This window comes from Knufia obscura, assembly GCF_036327395.1.
Source record: "Knufia obscura strain CCFEE 5817 isolate CBS 148926 chromosome Unknown scaffold_10, whole genome shotgun sequence".
Lineage (NCBI taxonomy): Eukaryota > Fungi > Ascomycota > Eurotiomycetes > Chaetothyriales > Trichomeriaceae > Knufia > Knufia obscura.
In genome coordinates this window covers 1,099,792-1,116,798 of record NW_027042696.1, presented here as the reverse complement: position 1 = coordinate 1,116,798, position 17,007 = coordinate 1,099,792, and the positions used below count along the sequence as shown (strand labels likewise).

Sequence of the window (17,007 nt, the reverse complement as noted above, 5' to 3'; positions counted from 1 at the left end):
AAGCAGATCGTATCGAAGAGAGAAGAAAGATTTAATGTACAGAACTCGCCTGAAGAACAAAACTCGATCGGCGCAGAGCTGACTGCAAGTGACTGCACCTGATGCGACTCCAAGTGACGATGCAGCCGCAAAGAAATGTTTTGGTTGGAGAACAGCTGATATTCGCGCTAATATTCCACGAGTCACAGCGCTGCGGCCCAGCCTCGCCTGATAATGAATTCTTGCCTGACTAATCAATGCCCCTTTAGATCTCTACACTAACCCTGCCTCCAGGCACCATCCTCCTGCTAGATACACTGTCCCGCGTCCAGCATTCTGCTTGCGCATTTGCTTGTAGCAGCCTCGCCATAGCTTCAATGAAACCCGACCAACCAATTTGCAAAAGACGACCTCTGAAACCCTGTCACTAAATTTTGTGATCGCCAAATCCCCATACCCCTGTTCCTGCATGCTGCCAGCTACTCATCGTCCCCAGTCAAGTCAATCACGATCCGCTCGTCGTCGTCGTCATGGTCGTCATCGTCATCATCGTTAGTGAGGTCGATGACCTGCTGTGATGGCCGAGCTCTGGGTCTTGTTCTTGGTTGTGGTGCTTGTGGTACATAAACAGTCCTTGCTGGTACCTCATTGTCCTCCTCGTCCAACGAGTCAACGGAATCGGTGTCTTCAGCAATGATGATAGCATCCTGTCGAGACTGAGGCTGGGTGCTACGAAGAGCACTGACCGGTGCTGGACGACGTATCAGGTCCCTGACGCCGTCGAAGGTACCCCACAGGAAGCCGCGGTCGATCGGAGACACATCGCGTAGAACAGGTATAGCCGGTGCTCGTGGTGCTGGCGGTGGGTTAGGTCCAAAACGACGTGTGACACCGGCTATTGTCTGTCTCATAGCTTGGAGAACTCCTAAAGCCTGATCGGGCTCGCGAATCCGCGGGTCCAATCGCGGAAGCGCAATCGGTGTCTCCAGAGGTAATGGTCTCCTCGCATTGTCCACTGCAGCATTCTCGAAACGCATGACCTGCTCCACTGCTTGACGAGCGTCACCACCAAGAGAAGCTGCTCCCTGAGGACCACCAAGAATCTCAGCGCTGTCGCCTTGCTGCTCGCCGTCAAATGGCACATCGTTCCCTGCAAAGTAATCAGTCAGTATTCTTATAAGCGAGGTACTGTACCTTACAGAACCAGTGTTTCCGGCACGAGATACAAATCATGTGGTTGCAGCCACCCTCTTTCTTGACTCGCATCTTGCAGAACGGGCATGGCTTGGTCGTCCTCCTGACCTCGTCCATGTCCTTCTTCGCTGCCTCATCGTGGTTGCTCACCTCATCAAACTCGTGACACGTCATGCCTTCGTGCCATCTGCGCTGGTGGTTCTTGCATATCTTGGTTTGACATTGGGAACATGTAACGTAGGGGATGTTTGTCAAGTTGTGTAGCTGACCGTGACCACACCCTTCCGCTGGACACCATAGCCAGTTGATAGCTGCCGATTTTTGTGCCTAGTATCGTCAGCCTGTTGTTATGAGATTAACCGAATTGCCTTTTACTCACCTGTTTAATCATCGCAGCGAGCTCTTTGCCTAATGTTCTTGGCAACACGCCTCGGACATCTTCTTCGTCAACTGGTTCGGCGCAAAGCGGACAGTTGCAGGCCAACCATCCTAGCGCACGGTCTGCGTCGATTTTGGTGACGAAATGTGTTTTGTAGCAGTCTGAACAGACAGTTGGGTCGTGCTCGCATGTCGATTACCGGGGGAAGTTTCGGTATAGAGGTTTGGTTTCGGCACAGATGTCGCAGTCTTGCATTTCCTGCTTCGCTACTTTTGCGGCTCTCTTTGGTGTAGTACTGGTCTCGTCGTTCCTCTTTCGTTTAGTGCCGGCTGCCTGCTTTATTGGTGTAGCAGGGGAAACCTCCCTCGCATTTGACTGTTTGGCGGCCCTTTTCTTCGCCATGTCGTACGAGGCGCCGAGACTAAGAAGATACTTTGACGATTGGAAAGATCGCGTGTAGAGTGGAAAGTTTTGGTTATGATGGATCGTGGAGCTCTTGTGAGAGGTGGTATCGATAAGGTGTCGAGAAGGTGTTAATGTAGGAAGGTGAGAAGGCGGCGCGTGCCTGTGAATTTCTGATTGGGGGTGATATGAAGAAACCGCGATCCATGATTTGGCAAACGGGACGTATAGCCCATTTCAGTTCCAAGTGACTGGCGCCACTTAAAGCTCACTTTACCATACACTTCTAGACTTCAACTGAATACTTGTTTCAACTCCCGCATAATCGACACCACAATACTTTCACTGCCGGATTTACTGGTGACGTAAACCTCCCCAACGCACAACCTCGACCTTACACGACCACATTGAGCTCTCTGTTGCCTTTTGCCCGAGGATTAGGTGCATTTCCATTCTCCTGGATGTAAAACCGTCTCAGCAACATGATAGCCTCCTTCCTATACAATCCTCCATAGCTTGGATATGCCGGGTCAAGACTTTCGTCCGAATGAATTGATAGAACGCTGCCATTCCCTCCAAATCTTTCGTTTCCGCATCCAAAGTAGACTGTTCGAATGCCATACTGTCTGAGAGCTGAAGCGCACATGATGCATGGTTCGACCGTGACATAAAGATCTGTCTCTGATAGTTTGGTGATTGGAAACTTGCCAAGAAATTCGTTGATTGCCAGGAACTCGGCGTGTCTAGTACCATTGAGAGATCTGTTGGTGTCATTCATGCCTCGAGCAACAACTTGACCGTCTAGAACCAAGACACAAGCTACTGGTGTTTCTCCTTCTGCTAGAGCTTGCTCAGCCACGTCGATTGCCTCTTGCATGAAGCTCTGATGGTACATGAGGTTCTCGAGGATGTGAGGATGGAGATTTGTGATGGATGCCTTATCATCGACTGGCGTGGAGACTGGCGTAGATCCAGGCGTAGAGCCGCTGGAAGAGACAGGAATGGAGGTCTTGATATCTGGGAGAACAGGCTTCTTCTCAGGCTGCTTTGATGGCGCAATGGCCGCAGGCTTGAGGTTTGGTAGTGCGGGCTGCATCTTTGCTATGTTGAGTATTTACCAGCGCAGGCTGGGACGACTACGCATATCTACATTTTGTTTTTCTGGGGCAGTCACCAAGAGCAAACAGAGTGAAGGAAGGCACGATATGAAGTCTTTGACTCACTTCCGTCGGCAAAGTTTCCTCATAAGTACGCATCACCTCCATGGTCGCCCACCGGCCTCGTCCAACCCACGAAAGTCGAGTAATTCAATGTGCTTGAGCTTACTGTGAAGGTAAATTTCCTAAAAGACGGTCAATATGCTGAGCTTGAGCTCAGTCCTGGGCACATTGTTTGCGCTCTCGGCGGTCGTCTTCGCGCAAGATGCGGGACAGAGTACAACCAAGTCATACCCGAAGTCCATTACTCTCTCCTACGAACTCCTTGGGTCGTCTGCGTCTGCGGCCAGCCCTTTCGCGATCGTGAAGTACGACCCTCGAAGTCTCGACTACACCCTGACCTCCTGGACACCGCCTTCACTTGAGTCTCTGCAATCGACCTCCCAAGAGCCCACTTCGGCGCCATTGTTACGCGTTTTACTGCCCAATGGCAGCGCATCAGTTGCCAGCCTCGGAACATTCGATCCGAAGCTATCGCAGAACATCGACATTTGGATATCTCAGGACAGTGGTGAAGTTGTCTCCGCCTCCGTAGGCAGTATCACACCACCACCTTTATCCGAGGAGGAGGAGAGGCTGCGACAGAAGGAAGAAAGATTACGGAAACGAGGCAAAGCTGTCCCTAGTTCCAAGCCACAACCGAAGCCAAAGTCGAAGAAAGCAAAAGATGCAGTGGTCGGCGAAACAACAGCTGGTCCAGTAGTGCGAGTAAATCTGCTAGTCTCTGGTCAAGGACTTGCACCGAAGTTGAATTCCAGAAAACCTCCTCAGGTGGATAGCGAGGGACGTGAGGTCGTGGCCGAAGAGCAGCAAGAGAAGACTTTCTTGCAAAAATACTGGTATATTCTTCTGGCTCTGGCTTTCGTGCTGATGAGTGGAGGAGGAGGCAAGTGAACATGAAGGACGGTCGAGCATTCGAACATTGGAGACCAATGCGAATCACATGCGCAAGAAACGCTCAAGCTGAGACTGGTGACTTCCGGTAAGAAAGCTCATGAGCTTCGCGGACAGCACTCCCGAGACAAGGTCATACTGGAGCTTCCACCCGCAAGGCTTCTGATCAATCATTTGGACCTACCTCCTTCGTCCGCAGAGCTGCCTTCCGGGCGCCAGACCACATCAGCACGCCGAGTGATATGCATGCCTCAACGACGGTGCAGAGCCGCCCTGACATATGGACCTTACAACATGGCTTCACATGATTCACATGGCTGACGCCCGATTGAAGCCTGTGCTGTGCACTTGAGGAAGCCTGGTTGCCGATCTAGCGCCACGTGGTATGAGATTACGATCTGGCAGGCCATGCTCGTGGACGGCTTATAACAATTGATTATAGCATTAACCGAAGCCCAATATATTGGCTGTTGTTGGGCTACACATACCAAAAGACTGTCGTCAAGGAGTCGAAGAAGTGGTCAGTGCCAGTCGCTCGAGGACCACGAATATTGACTTCCTCATACTTGGTGTCCATCTCAACTGCCAATCCCTCTCTGCCACGTCGGAGGTTTCTGAATGTTTATAGCGAGTTCGGTGTTACTCGGGCTCTAGAGCTTCATTCCACCTATATCTACACAAGGTTCCATCATGCTTGACAACCGCATGCCGGTTTGTATGAGGAAAATCGCCGCGTACTAGTCACATACAGCATTCAAATCACGTGTGCCCAGAGGCCAAGCTCAAGCTGGCGCCCGATAACGACTTCCGAAATCTGACTACCTCTCCTACATCTGCTTCACATATGCTTCTTGCTCAAGCACCCGAAGCTTCAAGCTGGAAGCGAGTCGTACGTGCGTCCATCATGATGGCATTTGCCTTATACGAGCTTTCGCTTGCTCCGCAGCGTTGCGAAATCTGTCCCTCACTCCACGTCATCGGAGAGCAAGAGTAGTTATTCTTACTTCATACCACGCAATTCGAAGATTCAGATCCACGCAATCCTATTGAAATACACCATTAACCTCTGTTCGCCACCTGCAGCTCTTCTCTGTCAACAGATAACTCACTTGAGCAGCAGCATATCTTTGACGGGAGCCACCACTCGCATTGAATATCGAACAACATGGCGCCGCAGCTAGGATGGATCGGACTCGGAAACATGGGCAGGGTGAGGCTCGAGCTGGGACTGTCTATACGACTGTCGCTAACCCTTCTAGGGCATGTGCAAGCAACTCGTCGAAAAGGGTCAGCTCTCTGAACCACTCCTGATCTTCAATCGAACCACATCGAAGGCCGAGTCCCTGTCGAAAGAAATAGGCCACAGTACCGTCGCCTCCTCAATCAAAGACCTCGTTACTAAGTCCGATATCGTTTTCTACTGCCTCGGCGACGATGCATCGGTGCTCGAGAATGTGGACAAGATCCTCGAGGCGGACGTCAGAGGCAAGATCATTGTTGACTGCAGCACGATTCACCCGGACGCTACAAAGGAGGAGGACGAAAAGATCACAAAAGCAGGCGCACAATTTGTCGCCATGCCAGTCTTTGGAGCACCAGCAATGGCCGCCTCAGGCAGTCTGATTTGCGTCACGGCCGGTCCAGCAGCAGCCGTGGAAAAGGTCAAGCCCTATACTACAGGTGTCATGGGTCGCGCCATCATCGACTATTCCGATCAGCCGCCGTCAAAGGCGACGCAAATGAAGATCATCGGTAACACATTCATACTATCCATGGTTACAACCTTGGCTGAGGGTCACGTAATTGCCGAGAAGTCTGGCTTGGGTACGGACGAGCTGCATAAATTTATTGAAGTAATGTTTCCGGGCCCATTCACAGCATATTCGAACAGGATGCTCAGCGGAGACTACTTCAATAGAGATGAGCCGCTTTTCCAGGTTGATCTGGCGAAGAAAGATGCACGGCACGCGAGGAAGATTGCAAGCGATAGTGGCTGTCGTATGCGTATAGCCGAGCTTGGCGATGAATATCTTGCTGAGGTCAAGGCTGAGAAAGGTGATAAAGGTGATCTTGCTGGCATTTATGGTGCTAAAAGGAAAGAGGCTGGGCTTCCATACGATAACCAGTAAGTTAGAATAAACACGCCACTTGATAACATGTAAAATGTATTCCTTTGTGCTCGGCACACTTGCAATAATTCAGAGTTGGAGGCACTGTTCGGATAGGTACCATGAGCACCGGCATCGGTACAGCTTGGTTGAGATGTCCGAGGATGTCCATGTCGACTAAAGCTCGCACCTGACGATCTTTCTCTATTGTATATCCACTCAGTCCATTACAGCGGCAGTCGCAGTCGACCTTCCGTCTCCAGCTCTGGAAAAATTTCACGAGTGGACGACCTTGAACATAGAACAGCAGCCAAGAGCTTGTCTCCAAGGTAACACCAGCTGCCGTTCCCCTCCCGCCATGCCATGTATCTCAGCTGCAATGCCCGCATTCTGCAAAGCACAGTCAAGTGCAGTCAAGGATCAGCTCCAGCACGGTTTGCTTATTGGTCCGCATCAATTCTCGCATCCTCGCTGGTGCTCGGGTCATGGATCTCTCCAGCTCTTCCTGCATACATGTACAAGCTCCAGGCGACCTTCCTGCATTCAGTGACAAGCTTCCATAAGACATGTTGACGATGCCAAGATGCAAAACCTGGAGTATGGAGGAACATGTGACGCTGTCAAGCTCCAGCTCCAGCTAGCATGGACAGGATATAAACAGCGCGAGAAATCTGGCTCCGATGTGTGCTTAACATCGGCATCAAGATGGGCGCCAAAAGCTTGCTTGCTTTGAGCTTCGGAGCTGCTTTTGTACTTGGGCAAGAAAGCTGCCCAGGCTATTCTGCTTCCAATGTACAGCAGAGTGGCAGTGGTCTTACTGCTGACCTCACTTTAGCTGGAGAAGCATGCAATGCTTACGGCACAGATTTGCCAAACCTGACCTTGACCGTTGAATATCAATCTGGTAATTTACCCATCGAGCAGTGATAGAATCACGATTAACGCGGATCAGCAAATCGTCTTCATGTTCTCATTGAGGACCAGGACCATACCGTCTACCAGGTTCCAAATGATGTATTCCCCAGGCCAGGCTCTGCGGGCTCTGCAGACAGCTCTAATCTTCGTTTCACGTTCACCGAGTCTCCATTTAGCTTTGCTGTAGCACGAGTCGATGGCGAAACACTCTTCAACACATCCGGCACTCCTCTCGTTTTCGAGTCTCAGTATCTGAATTTGCGAACCTCGCTCCCCGATAACCCGAACCTTTATGGTCTAGGCGAGCACACAGATCCCTTCAGGTTGAACACGACAAACTATACGAGAACAATTTGGAACCGAGATGCATACGGCATCCCACCTGGGTCCAACTTGTACGGTGCTCATCCCACATATATTGACCACCGTGGAGCAAGCGGCACCCATGGTGTGGTTTTGCTTAATTCGAACGGCATTGAGGTCAAGATTAATGACACAGCTGGTCAATACCTCGAATACAACACTCTTGGCGGTGTCTTCGATTTCTACTTTGTGGCCGGACCCAGTCCAGTTGAAACTGCTCAACAGCTTGCAGAAGTGGTAGGTCTGCCAGCGAACGTTCCCTACGGGGGTCTCGGTTACCATAACTGTCGATATGGCTACCAAGACGTTTACGAGGTGGCCGGAGTTGTGCATAATTACAGCGAAGCTGGGATTCCACTCGAGACCATGTGGACGGATATCGACTACATGAACGACCGATGGATCATGACAGTCGATCCCGACCGCTTCCCAATGGCGCTAGTACGCCAGCTTGTTGACTACCTCCATCAGCATCAGCAGAAGTACACCGTCATGGTCGACCCCGCAACCGCCTATGTGCCTGGCGGAGAATATGGTGCATTCAACGACGGTGTCGAGCAGGACATTTTCTTGAAGAATTCCAGTGGTGATCTCTTCCTCGGAGTCGTCTGGCCAGGGCCAACGGTGTTCCCTGACTGGTTCCATCCACAGTCGCAGGCGTATTGGAGTGGTCAATTCGACTCGTTCTTCAACGCAGATACTGGTATTGACATCGATTATCTCTGGATCGATATGAACGAGGCTGCTAATTTCTGTAATTATCCTTGCTCCGACCCGTTCGGGTACGCTGAAGAGAACAACTTCCCACCGGAGGCACCAGCAGTCCGCAATGGTTCGCCAATTGCTTTGCCCGGATTCTCAGCAGACTTCCAGCCCCCTTCAAGCGCGGCTAAGCTCAGGCTTCGGAGGCAGGAAAATACCGCCAGTATGATGGGTCTGCCAGACCGTGACCTGATCGATCCACCTTACAGCATTCAGAATGCGGCAGGTAGTCTTTCGAACAAGACCATCCACACCGACATCATTCACTATAATGGTCTCGCCGAGTACGACACGCACAATCTGTACGGTACTATGATGTCGAACCATTCCAGGAACGCAATGCTGTCACGCCGGCCACAAGACAGGACTTTGGTCATCACCCGAAGCACATTCTTAGGCGCCGGTCAGTACGTTGGTCACTGGCTCGGGGACAACATTAGCGACTGGCCGCACTACCGCATCTCGATTGCTCAAATGTTAGCGTTTTCCTCTATCTTCCAGATACCCATGGTCGGTTCTGATGTTTGTGGCTTCGGTGGCAACACAACTGAGGCTCTATGTGCGAGATGGATGATGCTTGGTGCTTTCTATCCATTCTATCGCAATCACAATGAGCTTGGCGCTATCAGTCAGGAAGCCTACCGATGGGAGTCTGTTGCCGAATCTGCCCGTATTGCCATCGATATCAGGTATCGCATGCTCGACTACTTCTACACATCATTCTACGAGCAGACTGTCGATGGCACGCCGAGTCTTAACCCTATGATGTTCTTGTATCCTGAGGACAGCAATACCTTTGCAATTGACCTTCAATTCTTCTTCGGCAGCTCGGTCCTCATCAGCCCGGTCACCGAGGAAAATGGCACTTCTGTGGACATCTATTTGCCAAACGACATCTTCTACGACTGGAACAATGGTTTCGCACCAGTCCAAGGCAGTGGAAAGACAATTTCTCTGGAAGACGTCGACTTCCAAACCATTCCCATCCACATCCGAGGAGGTTCGATCTTGCCCCTCCGTAGCGAAAGTGCCAATACCACCACTGAGCTCCGGAAGAAGAGCTTCCAGATTGTCATTGCTCCTGGCCAAGATGGCACGGCCAACGGAACATTATACCTCGACGACGGATTGTCCCTGGAGCAGGCTGCTACAAGCTACATCTCCTTCACATGGGACGGAAGCACGTTCTCCATGTCTGGCACTTATGACTACGGTGCTGGTGTTGACATCTCCACGATCACTCTGCTTGGTGCAAACAGCCAGCCACAGAGCGTACGCTCGAATGGTGCTGATCTGTCAGCCACATACAACAGCACCACCAAGGTTGTTAACGTCGAGGCCAATATCCCCTTGTCGGGAGATGCTACCGTCAGCTTCGGCCAGGTATCTGCTTTCACAGGAACAGCATCTAGCGCTGTCAGCAGCAATGCGTTGCTGTTGGCTTCTGTAGCAGCAAGCGTGATGTGCTTGTCAGGTTTCTGGTAGGTTATGGAATCCGGGTCCGTAGCATGAGGGAGACACGACTTGTAGGCTAACATACATCCTTACAACCAACTAAGTATATCTCTGTGTACATGGAACTTTGAAGACACAACCTCTAGTGCGAAGAGGGTGAAACTTAAATTCTAAGATTCATGTGGAGCCTCTTCCAAACACAAGGTGCACGAGCAGTCCTGGGTAAGAGCCTCGGGCCGCCATACGCTCCTTCCCTGTCCATAACATGCACAAACCTTATGTGTACGAATTGTGACCTTTTATCGTCGGTTATAACCCACGCTCGTGTTTTCATGTGCCTGAAAATCATCTTGAATGACCAGAAAATCCCACGAAGTATCGACAACACAAGTGGCCCTAAATCATCTATGTGGAACCATAATTCGGGCTACAGGGCACCTAAGCAAGGAAGACTGCGACGATGACAACATCTTCAGTCCGGTTCGCAATATCGAATTGGAAACGTGCCGTCGACAATCAACAAGCCGTTCGATCTCATCCTCAAATTTGAATTTCGAACAGGTCGAGAACATCACATCCAAGGATTATATTACAACGAATAAGCAAACCTAAAGTTCATCTCTAGCTGCATTTTCCACGCGGGCTTAGAGGGCATACACGCAAACGTTGCTGATTCGCTTCATAACGCTCTTGCTACATAAACTGGTGGGGTAATTAGTGTCTCTCGAATCACTCTTCCGCTGAGCTGCATCGTTCAGCCTATTCGGCTGCTTCAGCATGTGAGTTGTTATCGGCCTCTCAAACTACCTTGACATCCTGCACGTTGCGGTGCGAAACTGCAGAGCTGCTAGTTTTCTGCACACATGAATTACTAGCCCAGAGGCCGCTTGCCGTTGTGGTGCTCCATCCCAATTCTTTGTTTGAACTTGAGTTTGCAGATTAGTTGCAGGATGCCAATCTGTAAAGCTCAAACAGAGACACAACGCACATCGTGCTGGCATACTACTTGAACCATCGATCACATCCTCTTACGGTCAGGATCCATCGAGATCGGAAATCATAGCACAAAACCACATTCGCTTAGTTGAGAAAATTGCATCACCACTAAGATGTCTGGATATTCGAGGAGCAAGCGCAGCAAACGAGACGTAGAGCCTGAGGAGGAAGATGAAGATGACGAGCGCATGCCGTACTTTGTTCCGGAAGAAGGAATTGACATTGAACCACTCGCTTTGTACACGAGGAGCATACTAGATGATGCGGCAAAGGTCAAACTGGGAAACCATCCTCAGGTATTGTGTTCGCCCGCAAACAAGAACGCTGGCTGATGCGTTGTATAGAGAACGAACGAGAAAGGATTTTGGATAATATCAAGCGTCCCCGTCAGTCGTGTATGGCAGATTCCATCCATAACTCAAGCAATTGCTCATTGAGGTGTAGGAAGACATCGCAGCCATGATCGAGGACACAAGACTGTGGAACAGAGAAAACAAGAAAGGTTGGCAATCCTCAGCTTCGCGCTTTCATCTTTCTAAATGTGTGCTATAGGTCACTATGTCAATTCCGACACTGCGAAACGACGGCTGCGCATAGGGAGAGCACAACAAGGTAGAGAAAGAGCTTCGAAGGCACAACCAAGGGCACCAGCCGAACCAGATGATCCTCGATATGCTGCAAGACAAAGCGCGTCCAGAGCCTCGGTCGAGCCGGACCCGCGATATATGCCACCACCGCCCATCGCCAGAGCATCTGCTGATAATGTCACCCTGGAGCGTCAACGTCAGATTACCACAGCATCTCCAAGTCCCAGACCCGCCTCCGCGCAACCTACACAGAACGACCCTCGAAGGCCTCCTACGTCCTCACAATATTCCAGCAATACAAATCCAGGATATATCCAAGCCACCGCGCAATATACCGTGCAAGCTAATATTCCACAAGCCCAGTATGCATCATACGGAGGTGACACTGCGATATATGACTCAGCACCTCCACCATATCAGAGTGATACCAAGAGAGGAGGAAGTAGTCAACCCAGCACGACTGGTACTCAGGGATTCGGCTCGATGTATGCGACTTCAGGAGGACCACCACCGCCTCGAGCGCCGAACCAAGGTCAGCGTCGACACGGGTCGTGAGGAAAGATTGCTCGGGACCTACCAACATCAGAAGATATGTTGAGTATTAGAACCTGTTGATCGTGCAGTTGGCGACTGCTGTCATGAGGGCACGTCACCTGCTTGTCGCTAGCTTGCCGAACGCCACTGACGACACCGCCGTACCATTTTCTTCTGCCGTTTAGCCACGCGCAGCAAGCGCTCACCCTAACCCCCTGGTTCTCGGAAGCCGGCGTTCACTGGGCCCTGGAGTCGATGTCTTGACCATGCTAGTCATTTTACTCCCAGCTGCACGACACAATCAACTCACTCTGCCACATATGGCGTCAAAACCAGTCATGGCCAGTCGCATAATTTGGTCCGAAAGCCCACCCAGATTGCTTTTTCCGACGAATGTCATTCATAGCGTTCATGCAGGACAGGTATTGTTTCGTTCGGCGTCATCGTATGTAGAAGATTGCACGATGGGGAGAAGTGCCGGGCATATGATCTGCTGGGGTGAGCGGTTCGAGTTGAGGTGCGAGAAGCCAATTTAAAAAGCAGTGGATAGAAGAAGCCTCTGAGCCGAAAGGACCAGCGAGGAAGGCATGCCTAATATCTGAGTAACCCATGCCATGAGAATAGAGCCCAGCCACCCTGACCGCTTCCTGCCAGATCTCACATCGCCTGACCATGCAGCGTGGGACGGACGCTAAACAAAGACGTCTGCTCTGGTTACACGTCGAAAGACGAGAGATCTATCTGATGTATATTCCATGCAGATGAGATGCATCAATCCGTTGGGCTATCCAGACTGCCTCATTATGCGAGTGCAAGCGCCAATCGACCTGGAAAGCAGTGTCGCACTTGCCCCCACCATCAGTTGTTCTAACACTAAGGAGGCGCTACTGCACAGACCTTTCTATCCGCGTGGAGCCTGATTTACACCTTCACAACCGCGAACCTGCTTTCAATCTCACAATCGTATTATTGTTTCAGGCAAGGACTCGAGCGGTTCCCACCTCGCTGATGCCATCATATCATACTATACCTGAGGCTGTCTCAAGACCAGCATTAGCCTTGCTTAGTACCTCAAACTCGCTGCATATTGGAGTCAACCCTCAACCTTTCCGGAATGGATGAGATTAACAGACAGCCCTCTCTTTTCTCCTGATTCTGCACGACCTACAAAGTCCACTTGAGCTAGGAGTGGCATGCTGAGAACGAAAGATGTCCCGATACTCCTTCCCACCTACACCGGAGAATTGGAACCAAATTAAAGACGCTGTCAGATCTTACTATGTCAATCAGAAACTGCCACTGAAGGAAGTACGCACTGTCCTACGCGACCGTCATGGTTTTCGCGCAACGTAAGCTGCTTGTTACTCTTGCATAGATGATCTATGCTAAAAGGCCTTCAGTGATCGTATGATAAAGGCCCGGCTGAAGCAATGGGGTTTCTTGAAAAACGCGAAGGTACCGTAACCGCACGTTGCACTTCACAGTCCATTACTAACCAAAGCAAAGAGGGACGACTGGCTCTTTCTAGCTCTTCTATATGAGAACCGTAAAGAACGTGGATTGAGATCGACAGTATTTGACGTTCGTGGCCACAGAAAGACTCCGAAGGATCTTCAACGCTTCATACGCAATCAAAACATGACAGCCGAACAGTTCCTTGACGAAGCACGAGAGGCTGCTGGCACCAAGCAGATACCTGAATATATTCAGGCGCTGACACCGGATAGCAGACACTACCACGACTCACCTCCTGATGACGCCGAGCAGGACTTTTTCACCCCGTCACCGCCGCTCAGATCTGCTCAGTTGGCATATCCTCCAAGTGCCATCGTCAGCCAGGGTGACCCACGTCATGACAGAGCGACGAACCACGAAAGGACTGCGCGGGATGCTGCGTTTGCGTTTGACACTGGCACGTCTTCCAACATAAATAGGAATTTACAGCCCCCGATAGACATGCAGGACTCTGCATACATATCAGCCATGTCTTCTTCCAACTCCTCTGCCTGCACGCAGATGCAAATGGAGTTTGAAATGCTAGGATCACAGCTTGTTCACCCTGCACCACTTATTTCGAGGATCGGGGACGAAGATATCAGCTCGTGGGCCTTGCTATCTAGTAGCCCGAGTAGCAGCGAAACAAGTTCACGGAGCATACAATTTGTGTGCTCAAGATGCAATCAGCCAAGCGATCAGCACTTTGTCAGTCTAGACAGCTTCGAGTCGCATCAGCCTGTGCGACGGGATATTCTCAACGGCGATGATCATACGCTCCATCTGCCTGTCTCGACTAAAGACGAAGGTTCTTGGTTATGGGTATCTCGATGCTTCCTCGCGTGTATGTGTCTCAGGAAAGACGACACGAATGCTGCAGATCAAAGTCTGAAGGAAGCGGCGAAAGAATTCGAAAGGCTACTGGAGCGGAAGGACAGGCAACTCCTCACGGCTGCTGGCCTTGTTATGACTGTACTCCATATGCATGATCAAGGTGCTATAGCGAGGCGTGTCATCGAATCTGCTTATGAGGTCACGAGGCGAGTACTGGCGGAGGATCATCCCATCGCCATCACGATACGGTATCTGACAGCGAGTGCGACCATGTCGCAAAACGAGTGGGGCATTACAAGCGACTTGCTCAAGACCGTATGCCAGAAGTTTCTGGATTATTACCCACCGAACCACGAATATGTTATTGCTGCTCGGTACAACTATAGCTGGATGCTCAAGTTCGAGGGGAGACTAGATGAAGCGGAAGCTGAGGCTCGAAACGTTTACTCCTTGTCATGCGAGACACTCGGCAAGATACACATGCAGTCCGTGACGTGTCTCGCGGTTTTTGCAGGGTGCATCTACCCAAATCCTCAGCGCATAGACGAATGCGTCGCCACTTTCGACCAGGTGATCAAGCAGGCCAGTATCTCGCTTGGTCGTCACCACCCATATACCCTCGAAGCAAAGCGTCGCATGGCAGAGAAGATGATCGAGAAATCAGGATCGAGCTCGCAAACGTTACAACTTTACAAAGACGTGCTCTGGGGTCGGGTACACATGCTCGGACCAGCACACCACTTTACCCAGGGTGCAAAGGAGAAATATGAAGAAGAGCTCCAGAAGATGAACCTTTGGGTCAATCAAGATGGACATCCCTCATATGCACGATGTGAACTCCTGGACTTGTTTTCACCAAAGAGCCCGGGGTCCTGGACCAAGATCAGCCGTCGGCGAACCTCGAGCCAACATACTTTACATAAGCCTTTGAAGCAAGACTTCGATGATGATGACATGGCTGACGACGACTATGAAGAAGTCCTTGTGGAAGTGAAGGCCGAGGGATCGCAAAGTCCGAGGAGCAATCACGAGTTCGAAGCCTACTGAGAGGATGCTGCACAACTCATACAATACGCACACCAGCTCCAGCTCTCACACTCTCAATCATGGTGTCCACACATCTTCCAGAACATCCTCTGCCCTTATTCGAGATAATCGAGCAAAAGGACGCTGCAGCATCTCACTTGGCACTGACCTGAAACATCCAGCTGCAGATGATGCCGCATGTACGTTCAGACCAGGGACCCTAGGCATCAGATCCGAGCGATCACCTGACGCACTTTGGTTGGTGACACTTGCTCTCGATTGGCTTGAAGGCTCGCCTCACCGAGGTACAAACGGCCGCACACCTGATCCTCACAGAGCCGCAGACAAGGATCACGATACATGCATTTCAATGCTTATGTATCACATTCGACACGATGATGCCGTTGCTCCTGAACTTCTAGGTGCATGATGAATACAGCAACATGCCGGCAGCAGATTCGAGCGACTCTATCCACGACAGCTTTCGCTGAGCACGTCAGAACAGCTGGCTGACCTTGCCAATGAGCACACATTCGCTTGCTACGACATATACCCCAGTACATCTACGCTTCTCGAAATCAATATTCACACCACTGATACAGGGACTCCACCACACAAACAAGTCACCACCCCATACATCTTCACGACAACTTCCCTACGACCTTGTTGGACGTGGACCTTTGAGCTAGCTTACAGCATACTTGTCATTTGAGCGACTTTGATACCATTTTGCACTTTTAGCTACCTAGCGAGCATATTTGATATACCCAGAGCTGTAAACAACAAAAAGAGCTTTCAGATACTTTCCAAAGACTTCTCATTTGCGATTCTGGGGCTTTCGGTGCCACGTCAGACTATCCTGCCTTCGTAACTCCTGATACTCGAAGGTCCATCTCGTCTATCGCTGTCGTCCATGCTTGCCTTTCAATGGCCGACTCTCCTTCCTCGGTGGATATTCAAACTGACTCCTCCTAGCCACCATACTCGTGTGCTTCGTACCTCCGCCTGCCCCATGGCAATCCCGTCGCAAACGCCGTCTGTACCGAGGACTAGTGAGTCAGTCAGTCAGTCAGTCAGTCGTACCCGCCATATTCTGGGATCAAATCAGATCAAATCCTGTCTTCCTCTTTTGCGATACTTACACATCGTTCCTCCCTCACACCTTCGTCGCTCTTCCTTTGTGTACTGTCTTCAGTCGCTCCTTCCCAAAGCATACAAGCACAAACACTCGCGCCTGCTATAGATCTGTGACAGCGTTGTGCCTTCCATGCCTGCAAAGCACGGATCGTACTTGTCTCTGGAATACGCCCACCGGTCGCTCCTGCCTCGTCAAGTTCATGGTCGTGCCTTCCTCAGATGGGAGCCGTTCCTGCCTTGTCATCGAGCTGAGGCGTGCCTTCCTCCTCCACCAGTCGCGCCTTCCTTCTTGACTGGTCGTAACTTCAACAACCGCCTAAACGGGCTTTCCTGCTCTTCATTTTGATTAGACTCGTTTCTGTTTCTTCTCGAGAATACAAGCGACCAGTGACCGACACCTGCTAAAGCTAGGCACGCCACAGCAGAGATGGAAGTTGAAACTTTGCGTGTCAATCTGGAATACTAAATATGTACATGGCATATATTTCATGCTTCTGACAAATCTAACCTAATCTCCTAGCTCCTAGCTGTCAACTGAGCTGAGCTGAGTGGCCTTGATTGCGATCTCGATTTGTTCTGTACTCTGTGCCGTTGCGGTCAACCCGACTGATCTCCAGCACCAGTGTCAGGTGGTGGCTTCCTGATGCTAGCGGCCAGCCGTGCGTCTATACTGCTCGGCGAGGAGTCTCGCCTACTTCATCTGCGTGGGATAGGCGGAGGGAGGAGGGGGT

General features: G+C 50.8%; 7 protein-coding genes across 7 annotated transcripts; 5 read left to right on the top strand and 2 right to left on the bottom strand.

The window, feature by feature from the left end:
* Positions 1-458: 458 nt before the first annotated feature.
* On the bottom strand, positions 459-1,954 carry PMZ80_008242 (uncharacterized protein; the record flags this gene model as incomplete). Its single annotated transcript, XM_064876643.1, has 4 exons — positions 459-1,129; positions 1,227-1,500; positions 1,553-1,713; positions 1,789-1,954. 4 exons carry the CDS (start codon positions 1,952-1,954, stop codon positions 459-461), a joined length of 1,272 nt encoding a protein of 423 aa, XP_064727950.1.
* A 394-nt stretch (positions 1,955-2,348) lies between these two features.
* TAD2 (tRNA(adenine34) deaminase) lies at positions 2,349-3,050 on the bottom strand (the record flags this gene model as incomplete). The annotated part of the gene is made up of 1 exon (XM_064876642.1): positions 2,349-3,050. One exon carries the CDS (start codon positions 3,048-3,050, stop codon positions 2,349-2,351), a length of 702 nt encoding a protein of 233 aa, XP_064727949.1.
* Positions 3,051-3,312: 262 nt separating this feature from the next.
* Positions 3,313-4,065, top strand: PMZ80_008240 (uncharacterized protein; the record flags this gene model as incomplete). The annotated part of the gene is made up of 1 exon (XM_064876641.1): positions 3,313-4,065. One exon carries the CDS (start codon positions 3,313-3,315, stop codon positions 4,063-4,065), a length of 753 nt encoding a protein of 250 aa, XP_064727948.1.
* Positions 4,066-5,230: 1,165 nt separating this feature from the next.
* Positions 5,231-6,194, top strand: PMZ80_008239 (uncharacterized protein; the record flags this gene model as incomplete). Its single annotated transcript, XM_064876640.1, has 2 exons — positions 5,231-5,275; positions 5,325-6,194. The coding sequence occupies 2 exons, from the start codon at positions 5,231-5,233 to the stop codon at positions 6,192-6,194; spliced, it is 915 nt and encodes a 304-aa protein (XP_064727947.1).
* Positions 6,195-6,878: 684 nt separating this feature from the next.
* On the top strand, positions 6,879-9,698 carry PMZ80_008238 (uncharacterized protein; the record flags this gene model as incomplete). The annotated part of the gene is made up of 2 exons (XM_064876639.1): positions 6,879-7,077; positions 7,126-9,698. 2 exons carry the CDS (start codon positions 6,879-6,881, stop codon positions 9,696-9,698), a joined length of 2,772 nt encoding a protein of 923 aa, XP_064727946.1.
* Positions 9,699-10,777: 1,079 nt separating this feature from the next.
* PMZ80_008237 (uncharacterized protein) lies at positions 10,778-11,806 on the top strand (the record flags this gene model as incomplete). Its single annotated transcript, XM_064876638.1, has 4 exons — positions 10,778-10,960; positions 11,009-11,059; positions 11,109-11,166; positions 11,217-11,806. 4 exons carry the CDS (start codon positions 10,778-10,780, stop codon positions 11,804-11,806), a joined length of 882 nt encoding a protein of 293 aa, XP_064727945.1.
* A 1,188-nt stretch (positions 11,807-12,994) lies between these two features.
* On the top strand, positions 12,995-15,160 carry PMZ80_008236 (uncharacterized protein; the record flags this gene model as incomplete). The annotated part of the gene is made up of 3 exons (XM_064876637.1): positions 12,995-13,134; positions 13,186-13,240; positions 13,292-15,160. 3 exons carry the CDS (start codon positions 12,995-12,997, stop codon positions 15,158-15,160), a joined length of 2,064 nt encoding a protein of 687 aa, XP_064727944.1.
* Between the last annotated feature and the right edge of the window lie 1,847 nt (positions 15,161-17,007).